Source organism: Pezoporus occidentalis, unplaced genomic scaffold (genome assembly GCF_034315485.1).
Source record: "Pezoporus occidentalis ecotype Australia unplaced genomic scaffold, CSIRO_AGI_Poc_V1 ctg484, whole genome shotgun sequence".
Classification (NCBI taxonomy): domain Eukaryota; kingdom Metazoa; phylum Chordata; class Aves; order Psittaciformes; family Psittacidae; genus Pezoporus; species Pezoporus occidentalis.
Window position 1 is genome coordinate 1 of NW_026915818.1, and position 25,306 is coordinate 25,306.

At 51.5% G+C, this 25,306-nt stretch overlaps 1 protein-coding gene across 1 annotated transcript; it reads left to right on the forward strand.

The window, feature by feature from the left end:
- The first annotated feature begins 7,837 nt into the window (after nucleotides 1-7,837).
- On the forward strand, nucleotides 7,838-8,869 carry LOC134172952 (olfactory receptor 14C36-like). The gene has a single exon (XM_062636592.1). The coding sequence runs from the start codon at nucleotides 7,877-7,879 to the stop codon at nucleotides 8,852-8,854; it is 978 nt and encodes a 325-aa protein (XP_062492576.1). The 5' UTR covers nucleotides 7,838-7,876; the 3' UTR covers nucleotides 8,855-8,869.
- Nucleotides 8,870-25,306: the final 16,437 nt, after the last annotated feature.

Consider the following 25,306-nt stretch of genomic DNA (forward strand, 5'->3'; position numbering starts at 1 on the left):
TTGCCAGGCATTGCCTTGCCTTGCCTTGCCTTCTCTTGCCTCGCCTTGCCTTGCGTCTCCTCGCCATGCCTTTCCTTCCCTTGCCATGCCTTGCCTTGCCTTGCCTTTTCTTGCCTTCCCTTGAATTGACTTCCCTTGCCTTACCTTCCCTTGTCTTGCCATGCCTTGCTATGATTTTCCTTCCCTTGCCATTCCTTGTCTTGCTTTGCCTTGCTATGCCTTGCTTTGCTTTGTCTTGCCTGGCCTTCACTTGCCTTGTCTTGCCTGGCTGTAAGCGGCGAGGAGAAGCAGACAGGCCAACCCAATATGGGTGATAAGCAACTTCTGGTTTATTTGTGACGCAGTTCACACATATATAGGAGTGGTATTCAGCCACTCCTTCGTGGCATAACAGTATTGGTTAGCCCCCACAGCTTCCTCCACATTCTCCTCCCAGGTCCGGTCTCTGTCCACCTGTGAGGGCCACCCCCTGCCTTGCTTGCACAGTCCTCCAGAACTCTATGGTTCTGCTCTTAAAGTCATTCTGCAACAATTCCCCCCTTTTTCTTTGTGCAAGCAAGGCATTATGGGTTATTCTGTTCACCTGTTTTATCACACAACTATAAACAAGTCTAATAGCTACGATGATTAACCTAACAATGATACATAAGTGCAATGCTTCAAACAACAGTGTTTGACTCAACCTGTAATGCCCGGTGAAGACAACCATCTAGTTGTTCTTAGGATATTGCTCATTTACTATTGCTGGGTAAGCTGAGCCAGGGTTCTCAGCTGTGCGTGCATCGAATTAGCATAATCAGAGAGACTCATACAACACATTCCATCAAACTCTTCACATCCATGTCCCTGTTCCAACAACAAAAGGTTCTGCAGTGTTGCATGTCTCACAGAGTCAACCTTAAAACAAATCAGAAATTGCCTTCAATGTAGAATTGTCTGCTTAGTTGAGCCAAGGCCCTGGCTGAAGCACTTACAGTGATTTGGCATATTATGATTGGATACATGTTTTGAAGACCCTTAGTGACTAACATATAATTGGTTAAACACAGGTGTGAGAACTCAACCTTGAAAGCTTGCCAACAGTCCACAGTTCTCATTAACTTGGTGAATTCCAGCCTCTTATCTTGCTTGCTTAAGCTTCTTCAGGCCTCTCATGGCCTTGCTGTATCTTTCAGGACTGTTCAAAGTTTATGTACCAATTATGCATTCTCCCGTGAGAACACTGTCTCCACATCTCCCCGCTTTTGTTTTATCCAGTAACAAGTCGCTACTACAGCAAGGCACACACACATTTACATTAGCAGAGTTAACTATTACAGGGTGCAGCAGCATGTTGAAGATGCTGATGGCAGTGAAGGACTAGCCAAAGAAATTTCTTACCAGTGGAATTCTCCCCCTCTCTTAAATTTGTTCCATCACCTGCTTTATAACACTACCATTGTATTAAAATTTTTCTAGCTTTTGCCTTAGCATTTTCTAGCAGCTACTGCAAATTTCCATACTCTAACATCTCTTTTACAAGTGACAAATCTATACAATACAAGGTGCAGTTTCTTATTAGCAACTAGCTAGTAAATACACAAAATCACAACCTCTAATAATAGCTACTTTACAAGCACACATATTCAGGATGTTACTTTTCAGTTGCCCCCAAGTGATGTTTTGCAGTTATTTGTTCTTTCTCTTCCTCTATCTCATTCTGCTTGGGGTAATCACGGTCAGCTCCTGTAGCTGAGGCATCAGGTTTATCCATTCGTCTGTCCAGCTCATGGCAGGGCTTCACAAACTTTGCAGACAGTCGCCACGGACCTGTAGGCAGGAGGGCACAAATATACTCCCTCCCCCAGGTTATCAATTCTTCAGAAATAGACAGGTTAGACAGGTTAAAGTTAAATGTAACATCATTACTCTCTCTCTCCCCCCTCTTTTTTTTTTTTTTTTTTTTTTTTTTAGTCCCTGCAAAAGCCAACATTACACCCACAACAGTCCCACGTACAGAACGTGGCACAAGGACCCTGTGGAGACTAACAGCAAACCAGCTCCGAGAAGCATCATTGCAGTGCGAGGTGGCAGGCTCAACCTTAGCGGGCGTCCCCGCAGAGGCTCTGCCTCCCCCACATTGTATGAGGCTTGGGCTTTTAAACTGACCAAAATGCACACTCATTCCGACACAGGTGGCCAGCCTGTGCTGGAAGAAGTGGCCAGCAGTATCTACAGAGGTCTCCAAGGGTTGATAGAAACCTGGACATACTTATATTTACCAACTTCTAGTACATGAGTATCACAGAGAGACTGTATGGGCTCTCCCTGTCAATTGCAAGAAAAAATCATAACATATACAGCTTGAGTATAAGAGGATTTTAACACATACGTGGTCACTGTTTGCCAGGCCTCCTTAACTATTTTGAGATCAAGAGCTTCCCACTCTTTAGCCCCCTGCTGTGTAGTAAACACAGGATATGCAGGAATGCCCATTGCAGAAAATTCCCCAGTAATGATCACATATTTGGTTACCCATTGTTACAACTGAGCGTCTCCAGGGCCAGTAAGTCTGAGCAGACCGACCCGGGAGACAAAGAGTCAGGGTCTGGAAGCAGAGGATATAAATCTGGCTCGGATTCAGGGGATTCGGGGGCTGATCCTGCGCCGAACTCGGGGTCTCCGTTGCTCGCAGCTGTGTCTTTCTTATCAGATGTATCTCTTTCGGTATGTAGCCATCTGCAGACCTGGCTCCTCCGTGACTGAGTTAAAAGTTTTTTCACTCTAGGGCGTAGTGGGCTGGAGAGGCTCGCGGCTCCTTTAAATCTCCCGCTAGCGCATGATCTCTATTTTTTTTTTTTTTTTTTTTTTACTGCGTGCTTCACTGTGGCGCCGCAATCGATCCGGCGCCGAGGCACCGCCCTCTTTCTTTCGGATTTCTCGACATTTATCATGCGTGTACCTTCTAATATACTTTCTCTGTCCTTTTCATAGTCTCTACTTTCGGAACTGGGGTGGTGGGGGAGCAGTGGGTTACACCTCCTCCGCGGCATCTTCTGATGAAGGGGGAGAAAAGGAAGGGGGGGGTGCGGGGTGGGGGGGGTGCGGGGTGGGGGGGGGTGCGGGGTGCGAAACCCTGTGCTCCCGCGAGTGGGGGGGGGGGGGGGGAACGAGTTGTAATCTTCCCCCGGTTTCAACCGACCGGGGACGTCTGTTCCTAGTTTCTCCGTTGCTACCGCGGCAGTTTTCTTTTCTGCCTTGTATCTTTTTATACAGTTCATTACTTCCCTCCTTGGTTTACCGAGTTTCTTTGCCTTTTTATAATCATTAAGCACTGAGTCAAATAGTTCATCACCAAACTTTTGCCACTCACTCTTCTCAAATATTGTATTAGGATCTGCAAAAAACATCTCTTAGCCTTCCTTACAGGCAGTAGACCTGCTAGCTGCTTTAGAGTCTCAGGCTCAATTCCCCGCTTTTATAAAAAGCACTGTAAAAAGTTCAGGGCTCAGTTCCCCGCTTTTATAAAAAGCACTGTAAAAGTTCAAGGCTCAGTTCCCCGCTTTTATAAAAAGCACTGTAATAAGTCCAGGGCTACCTCTCGGTCCATTTTCATGGCCAGCCTTTTCCGGATCGTCTTCTTCTGGGTCGTCCTGTAACCTCGGTCTCCGGATCGGCCTCCCGACGCAGCAGTGTCTGGTATACCCCCGCGGCGGACTTTTTCGGAAAGTCGCAGCACCCGGGTCGGTCACGCCACCGCAGCAGCATTGCCCGCGCTGCCCGGCCGCTGCCGCCGGCGCCGCTCTCTCGCCGTTCCGGGTCCCCGTCGACCGGGGCCCTGTATCCCGGGTCCCCGCTAGTCGGGGCCCTGTATCCCGGGTCCCCGTTAAACCGGGTCCCTGTATCCTGGGTCCCCGTTAAACCGGGTCCCTGTATCCTGGGTCCCCGATAACCGGGTCCCTGTATCCCGGGTCCCCGTCGGCCGGGTCCCTTTATCCGGGTCCCCGTCGACCGGGGCCCTGTATCCCGGGTCCCCGCTAGTCGGGGCCCTATATCCTGGGTCCCCGCTAGTCGGAGCCCTATAATCCGGGTCCCCAGCGACCAGGGCCCTGTAATCCGCGTCCCTGTTCGGGCGCCATTTGTAAGCGGCGAGGAGAAGCAGACAGGCCAACCCAATATGGGTGATAAGCAACTTCTGGTTTATTTGTGACGCAGTTCACACATATATAGGAGTGGTATTCAGCCACTCCTTCGTGGCATAACAGTATTGGTTAGCCCCCACAGCTTCCTCCACATTCTCCTCCCAGGTCCGGTCTCTGTCCACCTGTGAGGGCCACCCCCTGCCTTGCTTGCACAGTCCTCCAGAACTCTATGGTTCTGCTCTTAAAGTCATTCTGCAACACCTGGCCTTCCCTTGCCTTGCCATGCCTTGCCGTGCCTTTAATTCCCTTGCCATGCCATGTCTTGCCTTCCCTTGTCTTACCTTGCCTTCCCTCGCCTTGCCATGTCTTGCAATGACTTTCCTTCCCTTGCCATGCCATGCCTTGCCTTGCCTTCACATTGCCTTGCCTTGCCTAGCCTCGCCATGCCTTTCCTTTCCTTGCTTTTTCTTGACTTGCCTCGCCTTGCCTCGATTTGCCTTGACTTGCCTAGCCTCGCCTTGCCTCGCCTTGCCTTGCCTCACTATGTCTTTATTTCTGTTGCCCTGCCTTGCCTCGCCTTGCCTCGACTCACCATGAATTTCCTTCCCTTGCCTTGCCATGCCTTGGCTTGCATTGCCTCGCCTCGCGTCGCCTCATGTCGCCTCACCTCGTGATGACTTTCCTTCCCTTGCCATGCTTTGCCTTGCCTTGCCTTCCATTGCCTCGCATCGCATCGCTTCGGGATGCCATTCCTTCCTTTGCCATGCCTGCCTTTCCTTGCCTTGACTTGTCTTGCCGTGTATTCCCTTGCCTTGCCATGCCTTGCCATGCCTTTCCTTCCCTTGCCATGCCTTGCCTTGCCTCACCTTGCCTGGCCTTGCCTGGCTTTGCCTTGCCTTGCCTTGCCTGGCCTGGCCTGGCCTGGCCTGTCATGGCCTTGCCTGTCCTTGCCCTGCCTTGCCTAACCTTGAGCTGCATTGCCTTGACTTGCCTTGCCTTACCTTCAGTTTCCTTGCCTTGTCTTGCCTTGCCAATTCTTGCCTTGCCTTGACTTGCCTTCCCTAGCCTTGCATTGCCTTCCCTTGATTTGCCTTCCTTTATCTTGCATTGCCTTGCCTTGCCTGGCCTTGCTTGACACAGATCTCTTGCTGTGTCATGTGCACTTGCCAGTTACTGAGGAAAGCATCCATGGGCTGGGAAAGGAAACAGCTCAGGAGGGAATTTTTAGTTAGTTGCTGATCTTCCTGGTAAATCCTGTAGGGCTCTAGCATCTTGTTCCATATTTTCCGTGGTCACTGGAATGGGTTTCATTGTTAAAAAAAGTATTTCATTTTGTACTTCCCTGTGTTCCAGGAGAAACAGCAACAAGGGCCTCCCCTTGTGCCACAGCTTGTGACACTGGGCAAGACGTGACAAGAAAAACAGCTGGGCTGGTACTTGTGGAGAAGCCTGTGGCCTGTAGAGCTTCATCAGGGACAAGGACAGGTTTCTGTGTAAGCCCTGACTCAGTTCAGCCCAGATGTGCTGTAGTGAAGAGCAGCACCCCTCGCTGCCCTGTGCGGAGTCGGGGCTGGGGTACCTGCTCCCCACCCCTTCCTCCTGCCTCCTTTGTCTGCAGTGAAACAGAAACTGTGTTCTCTGAAGAAATTCTTTCCGGTGAGGGTGGTGAGACACTGGAATGTGTTTCCCAGAGAAATCCCGCGTGCCTCTTGTGAAACTGTTTAGGATTTAGGGAATGACTGATCAACCTGAAAGAGCTCCTGGGATGAGCAGGGAGTATCCAACTTTCCTGATCTCTGTGCGCTGCTCCCACCTTTGCCAGGCAACCAGAGCTCCTGGTGCAGCCAGGGAGCAGCCAGCAGCCAACTACCCACCTCTTGCCACTGTGCCAACAAACAGAGTAGTGCTGAATTCTAGTTATAAATTCAGGGTGATGTTTGGTTGCTTAACTCAATTGTTAAGAATTTCTTAAATTGGTTTAAGTACAATTCTATATATGGACAGGTTTCTGCATCAACATAACTTGTTCAGCTGATTTCTATGATCTAATGTATAGCAGAATGTTTAACAACAAACTGAATAGGATATAAATTAGTGAAATTATGGGAGGATGTAAAATTCAACTTTAAAGCCCCAGTTGCTGTTGGTGACCATCCAAGCAGGGTATCCCACCAGAGATGTTCTCATGCCCAGTGTGTGGACTTCCCAGAGACAGGTTAATGGTTGGACTCAATGTTCTCAAAGGGCCATTTTCAAATTAATGGATTGATTTTAGGAAACAAAGATTTTTAGCCTTAAATCTTTGTATCATCAGGCTGTTTCCCATGGTGTTTCCCTGGAGCCCCAGGGAGCCCTGGAAGGAGCCCAGGGGGGCAGAGGCAGAGCCACCTTGGGCTGGGCCTCTGCTGCTGAGCTGGGACCGAGGGGAGACCTGCGAGACACAGGGAGCTTAAAGGCACTTGGCAGTGGAGGATGCTGAGGAGGAGGAACCTTCTGAAGGAGAAACCTTCCCTGCCCTGTCTGTGGTAAGGCACTGGGTGCAGGGCAATGCAGCTGCAGTTTCTCTCTGTGTAGATAAGGAGGAGGATGTGCTGCAGAGCAGGGCTTCCCCCCGCACCATGCAGGGGCAGGACAAGGCAGGTCCCTTGTCCCGGGGCTGGCTGCAGGGTGTGAATGTGGGTGTGCAGGCAGGGGTGCCCAGCGCTGCCCTTGCAGCAGGGTCCCTGCAGCCCAAAGGCTGTGTGCAGGGGCAGGGATTCTGCTGCCTGCCAGGGTCAGCACTCGGCCTGCCCGGGATCTCCTCATGGAGCTCGGGGGGAGCTGAGGGGAAGGGAACAGCCCCTGGCAGGGAAGGGAAGTGTTGGGTGGGTGACGCTGCTCCAATCTGCCGTCACTCTGAGCACTTCTTCAGAGGGTCCTTCTGAAAGACACTGAGGCATCATTTACCTGATAGGGAAGGATCCTGAGCTTTGATGGCTTTCCCTCTTGGAGGGCAGGTTGGGCAGTGGGAGCTGGGAATTTACTTCTCTGCTTTGGGGGAGGCACCGAGAGTCTTGTGAGGGCTTGTGTGAGCTGCTCCTGAGCCCCTGCCCAGGCAGGGGTGTGCAGGGCAGAGCTGAGCACACAGCCCATGGCATGGGCTCTGGGAGCACTGAGAGGGAGCAGAGCTGGGCACAGAGCAGCAGCTCCTGGCAGGGACAGCTCCAGGCAGCAGAGATATGGATGGGCAGGGAGTGGGGGGAAAGTGCAGCCCAGCCCTGGGGAGGGTGCGTTCAGGCAGCTCTCTTGGGGTCTGGCACTGGAGGTGGCTGCTGGCCGTGCTCTGCTGCCCACAGCCCTTTGCTTCTCAGCATGAGAGCTCTGTGGTCTGCCCTTTTAAGTCGTGCTCCCCTGCTTTCAGCACAGGACAGATATTTCTTGGGCATTTAAGATCAGTGTGTGTGAAGGCATCTTAGAGGCAGTGCAAGTGTAAGCACAGGGCAAATGGGAAAGCAGTGATGGACACTGAAGCTCTCTAGGCTATGTACTGAGCTGCAAGGAACTGAGGCTTTTTGCCTGATGCAATGCTCTTCTGATTGTATGTATGAAGAAAGCCCAGCAATATAATGCCATCACTGGAGATGACACTGAGCGTCTCCTGTCCTATAATGTGCTCAGTCGTGTGTAAACTGAACTTCTGTATCTGACATCCCTCCTGTCCTAACCTCTCACTGCCTTTTTCTCCTCTGACGGTGCCCCATGCCCAGAGGCAGCAGATGTCCAACGGCAGCTCCATCACCCAGTTCCTCCTCCTGCCATTCGCAGCCACGCGGGAGCTGCAGCTCTGCCACTTCTGGCTCTTCCTGGGCATCTCCCTGGCTGCGCTCCTGGGCAACGGCCTCATCATCACCAGCACAGCCTGCGACCAGCGCCTCCACACCCCCATGTACTTCTTCCTCCTCAACCTCTCCCTGCTGGACCTGGGCTGCATCTCCACCACTGTCCCCAAATCCATGGCGATTTCCCTCTGGGACACCAGGGCCATCTCCTACACAGGCTGTGCTGCACAGCTCTTTTTTGTTCTCTTTTTCATTTCAGCAGAGTATTTTCTCCTCACTGCCATGTCCTACGACCGCTACGTGGCCATCTGCAAGCCCCTGCACTATGGGACCCTCCTGGGCAGCAGAGCTTGTGTCCACATGGCAGCAGCTGCCTGGGGCAGTGGCTTTCTCACTGCTCTGCTGCACACAGCCAATACATTTTCACTGCCCCTGTGCCGAGGCAATGCTGTGGAGCAGTTCTTCTGTGAAATCCCCCAGATCCTCAAGCTCTCCTGCTCACACTCCTACCTCAGGGAAGTTGGGCTTCTTGTGGTTGGTGTCCTGATTGCTGTTGGCTGTTTTGTTTTCATTGTGGGGTCCTATGTTCAGATCTTCAGGGCTGTGCTGAGGATGCCCTCTGAGCAGGGACGCCACAAAGCCTTTTCCACGTGCCTCCCTCACCTGGCCGTGCTTTCCCTCTTTGTCAACACATCTGTCTTTGCCTACCTGAAGCCCCCCTCCTTCTCCTCCCCATCCCTGGATCTGGTGGTGTCAGTGCTGTACTCGGTGGTGCCTCCAGCAGTGAACCCCCTCATCTACAGCCTGAGGAACCAGGAGCTGAAGGATGCTGTGAGGAAGCTGGTGACCAGATGTGTTTCAGCAGATACACGCTGCTTGCTTTACCCTGCAAAGGGCTTCCAGTGTAGGTCATGACAGGCCATATCTTTCGTTCCATGCTTCTGTGTCCACAGGCGGCACCGGCTCCGAGACACCAAGACGGGAACCACCAGAGGAGCTGCTCTTGCCTCCTCCACCGGTAGCTGTGTTCCGTGGGGCAGCTGTCGTCTCCCGGTGCCTCTGCTGGAGGGTTCTGTGAGGTTCTGTGACCTCACACACCTGAACACGGGGAGTTCCAGAATCAGCCACCCCTGTGGTCTCCATGTCCCCAAGGTCATTGTGATGCATGAGCTCTGACTGGGTCCATAGGGTGCTCTGGAGGTGCTGCAGGCATTCTCTGGGATTCTCTAGGGGTATTCTTCCCAGTGGAGCAGATGCCACTGTTCATTCTGTGCTGACTGTGTTGCTGCGCAGCAGAGAGCAGGCTCTGAACTGATTCCATTCAAATGCTTTTCCTGTATGAAAGGGAGCAGTGAAAGCAACGATGGATGCACCAATGTAAAGGTGATTGTGTGCTGAACAGGTCCAGCACCAGCTTTCCCTCCTGGCTCTTCTGCTGTGGGAGCAGAGGCCAAACGTACGTGCTGTGCGCACTCTGCTGCCTGCAGCTGAGAGCGACCACCGGAGAATTTGGATTCAAATGGACTTTTAGGTATGAAACCGAGGAGAGACTGCAATGATGGTGACACCGTTGCAAAGCAGCCTGTGTGCTGAAGAGGCCCAGCACTAGCTTTCCCTCCTGGTTCTTCTGCTGTGGGAGCAGATGCCACTGTTCATTCTGTGCTGACTGTGTTGCTGCGCAGCAGAGAGCAGGCTCTGAACTGATTCCATTCAAATGCTTTTCCTGTATGAAAGTGAGCAGTGAAAGCAACGATGGATGCACCAATGTAAAGGTGATTCTGTGCTGAACAGGTCCAGCAGCAGCTTTCCCTCCTGGCTCTTCTGCTGTGGGAGCAGAAGCCAAACGTTCGTGCTGTACTCACTGTGCTGCCTGCAGCTGAGAGAGACCAGCTGAGAATTTGGATTCAAATGGACTTTTAGGTATGAAACCGAGGAGAGACTGCAATGATGGTGACACCGTTGCAAAGCAGCCTGTGTGCTGAAGAGGCCCAGCACTAGCTTTCCCTGCTGGTTCTTCTGCTGTGGGAGCAGATGCCACTGTTCATTCTGCGCTGACTGTGTTGCTGCGCAGCAGAGAGCAGGCTCTGAACTGATTCCATTCAAATGATTTTCCTGTATGAAAGGGAGCAGTGAAAGCAACGATGGATGCACCAATGTAAAGGTGATTGTGTGCTGAACAGGTCCAGCAGCAGCTTTCTATCCTGGCTCTTCTGCTGTGGGAGCAGAAGCCAAACGTTCGTGCTGTACTCACTGGGCTGCTGGGCAGCTGAAAGCGACCAGCTGAGAATTTGGATTCAAATGGACTTTTAGGTATGAAACCGAGGAGAGACTGCAATGATGGTGACACCGTTGCAAAGCAGCCTGTGTGCTGAAGAGGCCCAGCACCAGCTTTCCCTGCTGGTTCTTCTGCTGTGGGAGCAGATGCCACTGTTCATTCTGTGCTGACTGTGTTGCTCCCAGCAGAGAGCAGGCTCTGAACTGATTCCATTCAAATGCTTTTCCTGTATGAAAGGGAGCAGTGAAAGCAACGATGGATGCACCAATGTAAAGGTGATTGTGTGCTGAACAGGTCCAGCACCAGCTTTCCCTCCTGGCTCTTCTGCTGTGGGAGCAGAGGCCAAACGTTCGTGCTGTACTCACTGTGCTGCCTGCAGCTGAGAGAGACCAGCTGAGAATTTGGATTCAAATGGACTTTTAGGTATGAAACCGAGGAGAGACTGCAATGATGGTGACACCGTTGCAAAGCAGCCTGTGTGCTGAAGAGGCCCAGCACTAGCTTTCCCTGCTGGTTCTTCTGCTGTGGGAGCAGATGCCACTGTTCATTCTGCGCTGACTGTGTTGCTGCGCAGCAGAGAGCAGGCTCTGAACTGATTCCATTCAAATGCTTTTCCTGTATGAAAGGGAGCAGTGAAAGCAACGATGGATGCACCAATGTAAAGGTGATTGTGTGCTGAACAGGTCCAGCACAGCTTTCAATCCTGGCTCTTCTCCAGAGGGAGCAGAGGCCAAACGTTCGTGCAGTACTCACTGTGCTGCCAGCAGCTGAGAGAGACCAGCTGAGAATTTGGATTCAAATGGACTTTTAGGTATGAAACCGAGGAGAGACTGCAATGATGGTGACACCGTTGCAAAGCAGCCTGTGTGCTGAAGAGGCCCAGCACTAGCTTTCCCTGCTGGTTCTTCTGCTGTGGGAGCAGATGCCACTGTTCATTCTGTGCTGACTGTGTTGCTGCGCAGCAGAGAGCAGGCTCTGAACTGATTCCATTCAAATGCTTTTCCTGTATGAAAGGGAGCAGTGAAAGCAACGATGGATGCACCAATGTAAAGGTGATTGTGTGCTGAACAGGTCCAGCATCAGCTTTCAATCCTGACCCTTCTGCTGTGGGAGCAGAGGCCAAACGTTCGTGCTGTACACACTGTGCTGCTGGGCAGCTGAGAGCGACCAGCTGAGAATTTGGATTCAAATGGACTTTTAGGTATGAAACCGAGGAGAGACTGCAATGATGGTGACACCGTTGCAAAGCAGCCTGTGTGCTGAAGAGGCCCAGCACTAGCTTTCCCTGCTGGTTCTTCTGCTGTGGGAGCAGATGCCACTGTTCATTCTGCGCTGACTGTGTTGCTGCGCAGCAGAGAGCAGGCTCTGAACTGATTCCATTCAAATGCTTTTCCTGTATGAAAGGGAGCAGTGAAAGCAACGATGGATGCACCAATGTAAAGGTGATTGTGTGCTGAACAGGTCCAGCACCAGCTTTCAATCCTGACTCTTCTGCTGTGGGAGCAGAAGCCAAACGTTCGTGCTGTACTCACTGTGCTGCCTGCAGCTGAGAGAGACCAGCTGAGAATTTGGATTCAAATGGACTTTTAGGTATGAAACCGAGGAGAGACTGCAATGATGGTGACACCGTTGCAAAGCAGCCTGTGTGCTGAAGAGGCCCAGCATTAGCTTTCCCTGCTGGTTCTTCTGCTGTGGGAGCAGATGCCACTGTTCATTCTGTGCTGACTGTGTTGCTGCGCAGCAGAGAGCAGGCTCTGAACTGATTCCATTCAAATGCTTTTCCTGTATGAAAGGGAGCAGTGAAAGCAACGATGGATGCACCAATGTAAAGGTGATTGTGTGCTGAACAGGTCCAGCACCAGCTTTCCCTCCTGGCTCTTCTGCTGTGGGAGCAGAGGCCAAACGTTCGTGCTGTACTCACTGTGCTGCCTGCAGCTGAGAGAGACCAGCTGAGAATTTGGATTCAAATGGACTTTTAGGTATGAAACCGAGGAGAGACTGCAATGATGGTGACACCGTTGCAAAGCAGCCTGTGTGCTGAAGAGGCCCAGCATTAGCTTTCCCTGCTGGTTCTTCTGCTGTGGGAGCAGATGCCACTGTTCATTCTGCGCTGACTGTGTTGCTGCGCAGCAGAGAGCAGGCTCTGAACTGATTCCATTCAAATGCTTTTCCTGTATGAAAGTGAGCAGTGAAAGCAACGATGGATGCACCAATGTAAAGGTGATTGTGTGCTGAACAGGTCCAGCAGCAGCTTTCAATCCTGGCTCTTCTGCTGTGGGAGCAGAGGCCAAACGTTCGTGCTGTACTCACTGTGCTGCCTGCAGCTGAGAGCGACCAGCTGAGAATTTGGATTCAAATGGACTTTTAGGTATGAAACCGAGGAGAGACTGCAATGATGGTGACACCGTTGCAAAGCAGCCTGTGTGCTGAAGAGGCCCAGCATTAGCTTTCCCTGCTGGTTCTTCTGCTGTGGGAGCAGATGCCACTGTTCATTCTGCGCTGACTGTGTTGCTGCGCAGCAGAGAGCAGGCTCTGAACTGATTCCATTCAAATGCTTTTCCTGTATGAAAGGGAGCAGTGAAAGCAACGATGGATGCACCAATGTAAAGGTGATTGTGTGCTGAACAGGTCCAGCACCAGCTTTCAATCCTGGCTCTTCTGCTGTGGGAGCAGGGGCCAAACGTTCGTGCTGTACTCACTGGGCTGCCTGCAGCTGAAAGCGACCAGCTGAGAATTTGGATTCAAATGGACTTTTAGGTATGAAACCGAGGAGAGACTGCAATGATGGTGACACCGTTGCAAAGCAGCCTGTGTGCTGAAGAGGCCCAGCATTAGCTTTCCCTGCTGGTTCTTCTGCTGTGGGAGCAGATGCCACTGTTCTTTCTGTGCTGACTGTGTTGCTGCGTAGCAGAGAGCAGGCTCTGAACTGATTCCATTCAAATGCTTTTCCTGCATGAAAGGGAGCAGTGAAAGCAACGATGGATGCACCAATGTAAAGGTGATTGTGTGCTGAACAGGTCCAGCACCAGCTTTCCCTCCTGGCTCTTCTGCTGTGGGAGCAGAGGCCAAACGTACGTGCTGCGCGCACTCTGCTGCCTGCAGCTGAGAGCGACCACCGGAGAATTTGGATTCAAATGGACTTTTAGGTATGAAACCGAGGAGAGACTGCAATGATGGTGACACCGTTGCAAAGCAGCCTGTGTGCTGAAGAGGCCCAGCATTAGCTTTCCCTGGTGGTTGTTCTGCTGTGGGAGCAGATGCCACTGTTCATTCTGCGCTGACTGTGTTGCTGCGCAGCAGAGAGCAGGCTCTGAACTGATTCCATTCAAATGCTTTTCCTGCATGAAAGTGAGCAGTGAAAGCAACGATGGATGCACCAATGTAAAGGTGATTCTGTGCTGAACAGGTCCAGCACCAGCTTTCCCTCCTGGCTCTTCTGCTGTGGGAGCAGAGGCCAAACGTTCGTGCTGTACTCACTGTGCTGCCTGCAGCTGAGAGCGACCAGCTGAGAATTTGGATTCAAATGGAGTTTTAGGTATGAAACCGAGGAGAGACTGCAATGATGGTGACACCGTTGCAAAGCAGCCTGTGTGCTGAAGAGGCCCAGCACTAGCTTTCCCTGCTGGTTCTTCTGCTGTGGGAGCAGATGCCACTGTTCATTCTGTGCTGACTGTGTTGCTGCGCAGCAGAGAACAGGCTCTGAACTGATTCCATTCAAATGCTTTTCCTGTATGAAAGGGAGCAGTGAAAGCAACGATGGATGCACCAATGTAAAGGTGATTGTGTGCTGAACAGGTCCAGCACAAGCTTTCAATCCTGGCTCTTCTGCAGTGGGAGCAGAAGCCAAACGTTCGTGCTGTACTCACTGTGCTGCTGGGCAGCTGAAAGCGACCAGCTGAGAATTTGGATTCAAATGGACTTTTAGGTATGAAACCGAGGAGAGACTGCAATGATGGTGACACCGTTGCAAAGCAGCCTGTGTGCTGAAGAGGCCCAGCATTAGCTTTCCCTGCTGGTTCTTCTGCTGTGGGAGCAGATGCCACTGTTCATTCTGCGCTGACTGTGTTGCTGCGCAGCAGAGAGCAGGCTCTGAACTGATTCCATTCAAATGCTTTTCCTGTATGAAAGGGAGCAGTGAAAGCAACGATGGATGCACCAATGTAAAGGTGATTGTGTGCTGAACAGGTCCAGCACCAGCTTTCAATCCTGGCTCTTCTGCTGTGGGAGCAGAAGCCAAACGTTCGTGCTGTACTCACTGGGCTGCTGGGCAGCTGAAAGCGACCAGCTGAGAATTTGGATTCAAATGGACTTTTAGGTATGAAACCGAGGAGAGACTGCAATGATGGTGACACCGTTGCAAAGCAGCCTGTGTGCTGAAGAGGCCCAGCACCAGCTTTCCCTGCTGGTTCTTCTGCTGTGGGAGCAGATGCCACTGTTCATTCTGTGCTGACTGTGTTGCTGCGCAGCAGAGAGCAGGCTCTGAACTGATTCCATTCAAATGCTTTTCCTGTATGAAAGGGAGCAGTGAAAGCAACGATGGATGCACCAATGTAAAGGTGATTGTGTGCTGAACAGGTCCAGCACCAGCTTTCCCTCCTGGCTCTTCTGCTGTGGGAGCAGAGGCCAAACGTTCGTGCTGTACTCACTGTGCTGCCAGCAGCTGAGAGAGACCAGCTGAGAATTTGGATTCAAATGGACTTTTAGGTATGAAACCGAGGAGAGACTGCAATGATGGTGACACCGTTGCAAAGCAGCCTGTGTGCTGAAGAGGCCCAGCATTAGCTTTCCCTGCTGGTTCTTCTGCTGTGGGAGCAGATGCCACTGTTCATTCTGCGCTGACTGTGTTGCTGCGCAGCAGAGAGCAGGCTCTGGACTGATTCCATTCAAATGCTTTTCCTGTATGAAAGTGAGCAGTGAAAGCAACGATGGATGCACCAATGTAAAGGTGATTGTGTGCTGAACAGGTCCAGCACCAGCTTTCAATCCTGGCTCTTCTGCTGTGGGAGCAGAGGCCAAACGTTCGTGCTGTACTCACTGGGCTGCTGGGCAGCTGAAAGCGACCAGCTGAGAATTTGGATTCAAATGGACTTTTAGGTATGAAACCGAGGAGAGACTGCAATGATGGTGACACCGTTGCAAAGCAGCCTGTGTGCTGAAGAGGCCCAGCATTAGCTTTCCCTGCTGGTTCTTCTGCTGTGGGAGCAGATGCCACTGTTCATTCTGCGCTGACTGTGTTGCTGCGCAGCAGAGAGCAGGCTCTGAACTGATTCCATTCAAATGCTTTTCCTGTATGAAAGGGAGCAGTGAAAGCAACGATGGATGCACCAATGTAAAGGTGATTGTGTGCTGAACAGGTCCAGCACCAGCTTTCAATCCTGGCTCTTCTGCTGTGGGAGCAGAGGCCAAACGTTCGTGCTGTACTCACTGGGCTGCTGGGCAGCTGAAAGCGACCAGCTGAGAATTTGGATTCAAATGGACTTTTAGGTATGAAACCGAGGAGAGACTGCAATGATGGTGACACCGTTGCAAAGCAGCCTGTGTGCTGAAGAGGCCCAGCACCAGCTTTCCCTGCTGGTTCTTCTGCTGTGGGAGCAGATGCCACTGTTCATTCTGTGCTGACTGTGTTGCTGCGTAGCAGAGAGCAGGCTCTGAACTGATTCCATTCAAATGCTTTTCCTGTATGAAAGGGAGCAGTGAAAGCAACGATGGATGCACCAATGTAAAGGTGATTGTGTGCTGAACAGGTCCAGCACCAGCTTTCCCTCCTGGCTCTTCTGCTGTGGGAGCAGAGGCCAAACGTTCGTGCTGTACTCACTGTGCTGCCAGCAGCTGAGAGAGACCAGCTGAGAATTTGGATTCAAATGGACTTTTAGGTATGAAACCGAGGAGAGACTGCAATGATGGTGACACCGTTGCAAAGCAGCCTGTGTGCTGAAGAGGCCCAGCATTAGCTTTCCCTGCTGGTTCTTCTGCTGTGGGAGCAGATGCCACTGTTCATTCTGCGCTGACTGTGTTGCTGCGCAGCAGAGAGCAGGCTCTGGACTGATTCCATTCAAATGCTTTTCCTGTATGAAAGTGAGCAGTGAAAGCAACGATGGATGCACCAATGTAAAGGTGATTGTGTGCTGAACAGGTCCAGCACCAGCTTTCAATCCTGGCTCTTCTGCTGTGGGAGCAGAAGCCAAACGTTCGTGCTGTACACACTGTGCTGCTGGGCAGCTGAGAGCGACCAGCTGAGAATTTGGATTCAAATGGACTTTTAGGTATGAAACCGAGGAGAGACTGCAATGATGGTGACACCGTTGAAAAGCAGCCTAGAGGCAGCTGAGAATTTGGATTCAAATGGACTTTTAGGTATGAAACCGAGGAGAGACTGCAATGATGGTGACACCGTTGCAAAGCAGCCTGTGTGCTGAAGAGGCCCAGCTCTAGCGTTCCCTGCTGGTTCTTCTGCTGTGGGAGCAGATGCCACTGTTCATTCTGCGCTGACTGTGTTGCTCCCAGCAGAGAGCAGGCTCTGAACTGATTCCATTCAAATGCTTTTCCTGTATGAAAGGGAGCAGTGAAAGCAACGATGGATGCACCAATGTAAAGGTGATTGTGTGCTGAACAGGTCCAGCAGCAGCTTTCCCTCCTGGCTCTTCTGCTGTGGGAGCAGAGGCCAAACGTTCGTGCTGTACTCACTGTGCTGCCTGCAGCTGAGAGCGACCAGCTGAGAATTTGGATTCAAATGGACTTTTAGGTATGAAACCGAGGAGAGACTGCAATGATGGTGACACCGTTGCAAAGCAGCCTGTGTGCTGAAGAGGCCCAGCATTAGCTTTCCCTGCTGGTTCTTCTGCTGTGGGAGCAGATGCCACTGTTCATTCTGCGCTGACTGTGTTGCTGCGCAGCAGAGAGCAGGCTCTGAACTGATTCCATTCAAATGCTTTTCCTGTATGAAAGGGAGCAGTGAAAGCAACGATGGATGCACCAATGTAAAGGTGATTGTGTGCTGAACAGGTCCAGCACCAGCTTTCAATCCTGGCTCTTCTGCTGTGGGAGCAGAGGCCAAACGTTCGTGCTGTACTCACTGTGCTGCCTGCAGCTGAGAGCGACCAGCTGAGAATTTGGATTCAAATGGACTTTTAGGTATGAAACCGAGGAGAGACTGCAATGATGGTGACACCGTTGCAAAGCAGCCTGTGTGCTGAAGAGGCCCAGCACTAGCTTTCCCTGCTGGTTCTTCTGCTGTGGGAGCAGATGCCACTGTTCATTCTGTGCTGACTGTGTTGCTGCGCAGCAGAGAGCAGGCTCTGACTGATTCCATTCAAATGCTTTTCCTGCATGAAAGGGAGCAGTGAAAGCAACGATGGATGCACCAATGTAAAGGTGATTGTGTGCTGAACAGGTCCAGCACAAGCTTTCAATCCTGGCTCTTCTGCTGTGGGAGCAGAAGCCAAACGTTCGTGCTGTACTCACTGGGCTGCCAGCAGCTGAGAGAGACCAGCTGAGAATTTGGATTCAAATGGACTTTTAGGTATGAAACTGAGGAGAGACTGCAATGATGGTGACACTGTTGCAAAGCAGCCTGTGTGCTGAAGAGGCCCAGCACCAGCCTTCCCTTCTGGTTCTTCTGCTGTGGGAGCAGATGCCACTGTTCATTCTGTGCTGACTGTGTTGCTGCCAGCAGAGAGCAGGCTCTGAACTGATTCCATTCAAATGCTTTTCCTGTATGAAAGGGAGCAGTGAAAGAAACGATGGATCCACCGATGTAAAAGTGACTGTGTGCTGAACAGGTCCAACACCAGCTTTCCCTCCTGGCTCTTCTGCTGTGGGAGCAGAGGCCAAACGTTCGTGCTGTACTCACTCTGCTGCCTGCAGCTGAGAGCGACCAGCTGAGAATTTGGATTCAAATGGACTTTTAGGTATGAAACCGAGGAGAGACTGCAATGATGGTGACACCGTTGCAAAGCAGCCTGTGTGCTGAAGAGGCCCAGCATTAGCTTTCCCTGCTGGTTCTTCTGCTGTGGGAGCAGAGCCACTGCAGGCTCTGAACTGATTCCATTCAAATGCTTTTCCTGTATGAAAGGGAGCAGTGAAAGCAACGATGGATGCACCAATGTAAAGGTGATTGTGTGCTGAACAGGTCCAGCAGCAGCTTTCCCTCCTGGCTCTTCTGCTGTGGGAGCAGAGGCCAAACGTTCGTGCTGTACTCACTGTGCTGCCTGCAGCTGAGAGCGACCAGCTGAGAATTTGGATTCAAATGGACTTTTAGGTATGAAACCGAGGAGAGACTGCAATGATGGTGACACCGTTGCAAAGCAGCCTGTGTGCTGAAGAGGCCCAGCATTAGCTTTCCCTGCTGGTTCTTCTGCTGTGGGAGCAGATGCCACTGTTCATTCTGCGCTGACTGTGTTGCTGCGCAGCAGAGAGCAGGCTCTGAACTGATTCCATTCAAATGCTTTTCCTGTATGAAAGGGAGCAGTGAAAGCAACGATGGATGCACCAATGTAAAGGTGATTGTGTGCTGAACAGGTCCAGCACCAGCTTTCAATCCTGGCTCTTCTGCTGTGGGAGCAGAGGCCAAACGTTCGTGCTGTACTCACTGGGCTGCTGGGCAGCTGAAAGCGACCAGCTGAGAATTTGGATTCAAATGGACTTTTAGGTATGAAACCGAGGAGAGACTGCAATGATGGTGACACCGTTGCAAAGCAGCCTGTGTGCTGAAGAGGCCCAGCACTAGCTTTCCCTGCTGGTTCTTCTGCTGTGGGAGCAGATGCCACTGTTCATTCTGCGCTGACTGTGTTGCTGCGCAGCAGAGAGCAGGCTCTGAACTGATTCCATTCAAATGCTTTTCCTGTATGAAAGGGAGCAGTGAAAGCAACGATGGATGCACCAATGTAAAGGTGATTGTGTGCTGAACAGGTCCAGCAGCAGCTTTCTATCCTGGCTCTTCTGCTGTGGGAGAAGAAGCCAAACGTTCGTGCTGTACTCACTGGGCTGCTGGGCAGCTGAAAGCGACCAGCTGAGAATTTGGATTCAAATGGACTTTTAGGTATGAAACCGAGGAGAGACTGCAATGATGGTGACACCGTTGCAAAGCAGCCTGTGTGCTGAAGAGGCCCAGCACCAGCTTTCCCTGCTGGTTCTTCTGCTGTGGGAGCAGATGCCACTGTTCATTCTGTGCTGACTGTGTTGCTCCCAGCAGAGAGCAGGCTCTGAACTGATTCCATTCAAATGCTTTTCCTGTATGAAAGGGAGCAGTGAAAGCAACGATGGATGCACCAATGTAAAGGTGATTGTGTGCTGAACAGGTCCAGCAGCAGCTTTCTATCCTGGCTCTTCTGCTGTGGGAGCAGAAGCCAAACGTTCGTGCTGTACTCACTGGGCTGCTGGGCAGCTGAAAGCGACCAGCTGAGAATTTGGATTCAAATGGACTTTTAGGTATGAAACCGAGGAGAGACTGCAATGATGGTGACACCGTTGCAAAGCAGCCTGTGTGCTGAAGAGGCCCAGCACCAGCTTTCCCTGCTGGTTCTTCTGCTGTGGGAGCAGATGCCACTGTTCATTCTGTGCTGACTGTGTTGCTCCCAGCAGAGAGCAGGCTCTGAACTGATTCCATTCAAATGCTTTTCCTGTATGAAAGGGAGCAGTGAAAGCAACGATGGATGCACCAATGTAAAGGTGATTGTGTGCTGAACAGGTCCAGCAGCAGCTTTCCCTCCTGCCTCTTCTGCTGTGGGAGCAGAGGCCAAACGTTCGTGCTGTACTCACTGTGCTGCCTGCAGCTGAGAGCGACCAGCTGAGAATTTGGATTCAAATGGACTTTTAGGTATGAAACCGAGGAGAGACTGCAATGATGGTGACACCGTTGCAAAGCAGCCTGTGTGCTGAAGAGGCCCAGCATTAGCTTTCCCTGCTGGTTCTTCTGCTGTGGGAGCAGATGCCACTGTTCATTCTGCGCTGACTGTGTTGCTGCGCAGCAGAGAGCAGGCTCTGAACTGATTCCATTCAAATGCTTTTCCTGTATGAAAGGGAGCAGTGAAAGCAACGATGGATGCACCAATGTAAAGGTGATTGTGTGCTGAACAGGTCCAGCACCAGCTTTCAATCCTGGCTCTTCTGCTGTGGGAGCAGGGGCCAAACGTTCGTGCTGTATTCACTGGGCTACTGGGCAGCTGAAAACGACCAGCTGAGAATTTGGATTCAAATGGACTTTTAGGTATGAAACCGAGGAGAGACTGCAATGATGGTGACACCGTTGCAAAGCAGCCTGTGTGCTGAAGAGGCCCAGCACTAGCTTTCCCTGCTGGTTCTTCTGCTGTGGGAGCAGATGCCACTGTTCATTCTGTGCTGACTGTGTTGCTGCGCAGCAGAGAGCAGGCTCTGGACTGATTCCATTCAAATGATTTTCCTGCATGAAAGGGAGCAGTGAAAGCAACGATGGATGCACCAATGTAAAGGTGATTGTGTGCTGAACAGGTCCAGCACAAGCTTTCAATCCTGGCTCTTCTGCTGTGGGAGCAGAAGCCAAACGTTCGTGCTGTACTCACTGGGCTGCCAGCAGCTGAGAGCGACCACCGGAGAATTTGGATTCAAATGGACTTTTAGGTATGAAACCGAGGAGAGACTGCAATGATGGTGACACCGTTGCAAAGCAGCCTGTGTGCTGAAGAGGCCCAGCACTAGCTTTCCCTGCTGGTTCTTCTGCTGTGGGAGCAGATGCCACTGTTCATTCTGCGCTGACTGTGTTGCTGCGCAGCAGAGAGCAGGCTCTGAACTGATTCCATTCAAATGATTTTCCTGTATGAAAGGGAGCAGTGAAAGCAACGATGGATGCACCAATGTAAAGGTGATTGTGTGCTGAACAGGTCCAGCAGCAGCTTTCTATCCTGGCTCTTCTGCTGTGGGAGCAGAAGCCAAACGTTCGTGCTGTACTCACTGGGCTGCTGGGCAGCTGAAAGCGACCAGCTGAGAATTTGGATTCAAATGGACTTTTAGGTATGAAACCGAGGAGAGACTGCAATGATGGTGACACCGTTGCAAAGCAGCCTGTGTGCTGAAGAGGCCCAGCACCAGCTTTCCCTGCTGGTTCTTCTGCTGTGGGAGCAGATGCCACTGTTCATTCTGTGCTGACTGTGTTGCTCCCAGCAGAGAGCAGGCTCTGAACTGATTCCATTCAAATGCTTTTCCTGTATGAAAGGGAGCAGTGAAAGCAACGATGGATGCACCAATGTAAAGGTGATTGTGTGCTGAACAGGTCCAGCAGCAGCTTTCTATCCTGGCTCTTCTGCTGTGGGAGCAGAAGCCAACCGTTCGTGCTGTACTCACTGTGCTGCTGGGCAGCTGAAAGCGACCAGCTGAGAATTTGGATTCAAATGGACTTTTAGGTATGAAACCGAGGAGAGACTGCAATGATGGTGACACCGTTGCAAAGCAGCCTGTGTGCTGAAGAGGAGCTTTCCCTGCTGGTTCTTCTGCTGTGGGAGCAGATGCCACTGTTCTTTCTGTGCTGACTGTGTTGCTGCCAGCAGAGAGCAGGCTCTGAACTGATTCCATTCAAATGCTTTTCCTGTATGAAAGGGAGCAGTGAAAGCAACGATGGATGCACCAATGTAAAGGTGATTGTGTGCTGAACAGGTCCAGCACCAGCTTTCCCTCCTGGCTCTTCTGCTGTGGGAGCAGAGGCCAAACGTTCGTGCTGTACTCACTCTGCTGCCTGCAGCTGAGAGCGACCAGCTGAGAATTTGGATTCAAATGGACTTTTAGGTATGAAACCGAGGAGAGACTGCAATGATGGTGACACCGTTGCAAAGCAGCCTGTGTGCTGAAGAGGCCCAGCACTAGCTTTCCCTGCTGGTTCTTCTGCTGTGGGAGCAGATGCCACTGTTCATTCTGTGCTGACTGTGTTGCTGCCCAGCAGAGAGCAGGCTCTGAACTGATTCCATTCAAATGCTTTTCCTGTATGAAAGGGAGCAGTGAAAGCAACGATGGATGCACCAATGTAAAGGTGATTGTGTGCTGAACAGGTCCAGCACCAGCTTTCAATCCTGGCTCTTCTGCTGTGGGAGCAGAAGCCAAACGTTCGTGCTGTACTCACTGTGCTGCCTGCAGCTGAGAGCGACCAGCTGAGAATTTGGATTCAAATGGACTTTTAGGTATGAAACCGAGGAGAGACTGCAATGATGGTGACACCGTTGCAAAGCAGCCTGTGTGCTGAAGAGGCCCAGCACTAGCTTTCCCTGCTGGTTCTTCTGCTGTGGGAGCAGATGCCACTGTTCTTTCTGTGCTGACTGTGTTGCTGCGCAGCAGAGAGCAGGCTCTGAACTGATTCCATTCAAATGCTTTTCCTGTATGAAAGGGAGCAGTGAAAGCAACGATGGATGCACCAATGTAAAGGTGATTGTGTGCTGAACAGGTCCAGCACCAGCTTTCAATCCTGGCTCTTCTGCTGTGGGAGCAGGGGCCAAACGTTCGTGCTGTACTCACTGGGCTACTGGGCAGCTGAAAGCGACCAGCTGAGAATTTGGATTCAAATGGACTTTTAGGTATGAAACCGAGGAGAGACTGCAATGATGGTGACACCGTTGCAAAGCAGCCTGTGTGCTGAAGAGGCCCAGCACTAGCTTTCCCTGCTGGTTCTTCTGCTGTGGGAGCAGATGCCACTGTTCATTCTGTGCTGACTGTGTTGCTGCGCAGCAGAGAGCAGGCTCTGAACTGATTCCATTCAAATGCTTTTCCTGTATGAAAGGGAGCAGTGAAAGCAACGATGGATGCACCAATGTAAAGGTGATTGTGTGCTGAACAGGTCCAGCACAAGCTTTCAATCCTGGCTCTTCTGCTGTGGGAGCAGAAGCCAACCGTTCGTGCTGTACTCACTGGGCTGCCTGCAGCTGAGAGAGACCAGCTGAGAATTTGGATTCAAATGGACTTTTAGGTATGAAACCGAGGAGAGACTGCAATGATGGTGACACCGTTGCAAAGCAGCCTGTGTGCTGAAGAGGCCCAGCACCAGCTTTCCCTGCTGGTTCTTCTGCTGTGGGAGCAGATGCCACTGTTCATTCTGTGCTGACTGTGTTGCTGCCAGCAGAGAGCAGGCTCTGAACTGATTCCATTCAAATGCTTTTCCTGTATGAAAGGGAGCAGTGAAAGCAACGATGGATGCACCAATGTAAAGGTGATTGTGTGTGCTGAACAGGTCCAGCACCAGCTTTCCCTCCTGGCTCTTCTGCTGTGGGAGCAGAGGCCAAACGTACGTGCTGTGCGCACTCTGCTGCCTGCAGCTGAGAGCGACCACCGAGAATTTGGATTCAAATGGACTTTTAGGTATGAAACCGAGGAGAGACTGCAATGATGGTGACACCGTTGCAAAGCAGCCTGTGTGCTGAAGAGGCCCAGCATTAGCTTTCCCTGCTGGTTGTTCTGCTGTGGGAGCAGATGCCACTGTTCATTCTGCGCTGACTGTGTTGCTGCGCAGCAGAGAGCAGGCTCTGAACTGATTCCATTCAAATGCTTTTCCTGTATGAAAGGGAGCAGTGAAAGCAACGATGGATGCACCAATGTAAAGGTGATTGTGTGCTGAACAGGTCCAGCACCAGCTTTCCCTCCTGGCTCTTCTGCTGTGGGAGCAGAGGCCAAACGTTCGTGCTGTACTCACTGTGCTGCTGGGCAGCTGAAAGCGACCAGCTGAGAATTTGGATTCAAATGGACTTTTAGGTATGAAACCGAGGAGAGACTGCAATGATGGTGACACCGTTGCAAAGCAGCCTGTGTGCTGAAGAGGCCCAGCACTAGCTTTCCCTGCTGGTTCTTCTGCTGTGGGAGCAGATGCCACTGTTCATTCTGTGCTGACTGTGTTGCTGCGCAGCAGAGAGCAGGCTCTGAACTGATTCCATTCAAATGCTTTTCCTGTATGAAAGGGAGCAGTGAAAGCAACGATGGATGCACCAATGTAAAGGTGATTGTGTGCTGAACAGGTCCAGCACAAGCTTTCAATCCTGGCTCTTCTGCTGTGGGAGCAGAGGCCAAACGTTCGTGCTGTACTCACTGTGCTGCTGGGCAGCTGAAAGCGACCAGCTGAGAATTTGGATTCAAATGGACTTTTAGGTATGAAACCGAGGAGAGACTGCAATGATGGTGACACCGTTGCAAAGCAGCCTGTGTGCTGAAGAGGCCCAGCACTAGCTTTCCCTGCTGGTTCTTCTGCTGTGGGAGCAGATGCCACTGTTCATTCTGTGCTGACTGTGTTGCTGCGCAGCAGAGAGCAGGCTCTGAACTGATTCCATTCAAATGCTTTTCCTGTATGAAAGGGAGCAGTGAAAGCAACGATGGATGCACCAATGTAAAGGTGATTGTGTGCTGAACAGGTCCAGCACCAGCTTTCAATCCTGGCTCTTCTGCTGTGGGAGCAGAAGCCAAACGTTCGTGCTGTACTCACTGGGCTGCTGGGCAGCTGAGAGCGACCAGCTGAGAATTTGGATTCAAATGGACTTTTAGGTATGAAACCGAGGAGAGACTGCAATGATGGTGACACCGTTGCAAAGCAGCCTGTGTGCTGAAGAGGCCCAGCACTAGCTTTCCCTGCTGGTTCTTCTGCTGTGGGAGCAGATGCCACTGTTCATTCTGTGCTGACTGTGTTGCTGCCAGCAGAGAGCAGGCTCTGAACTGATTCCATTCAAATGCTTTTCCTGTATGAAAGGGAGCAGTGAAAGCAACGATGGATGCACCAATGTAAAGGTGATTGTGTGCTGAACAGGTCCAGCACCAGCTTTCAATCCTGGCTCTTCTGCTGTGGGAGCAGAGGCCAAACGTTCGTGCTGTACTCACTGTGCTGCTGCAGCTGAGAGAGACCAGCTGAGAATTTGGATTCAAATGGACTTTTAGGTATGAAACCGAGGAGAGACTGCAATGATGGTGACACCGTTGCAAAGCAGCCTGTGTGCTGAAGAGGCCCAGCACTAGCTTTCCCTGCTGGTTCTTCTGCTGTGGGAGCAGATGCCACTGTTCATTCTGTGCTGACTGTGTTGCTGCGCAGCAGAGAGCAGGCTCTGAACTGATTCCATTCAAATGCTTTTCCTGTATGAAAGGGAGCAGTGAAAGCAACGATGGAT

Bases quoted from the DNA above. Each gene is read 5' to 3' on its own strand.
- LOC134172952 (XM_062636592.1), top strand. From the start codon at position 7,877: ATGTCCAACGGCAGCTCCATCACCCAGTTCCTCCTCCTGCCATTCGCA.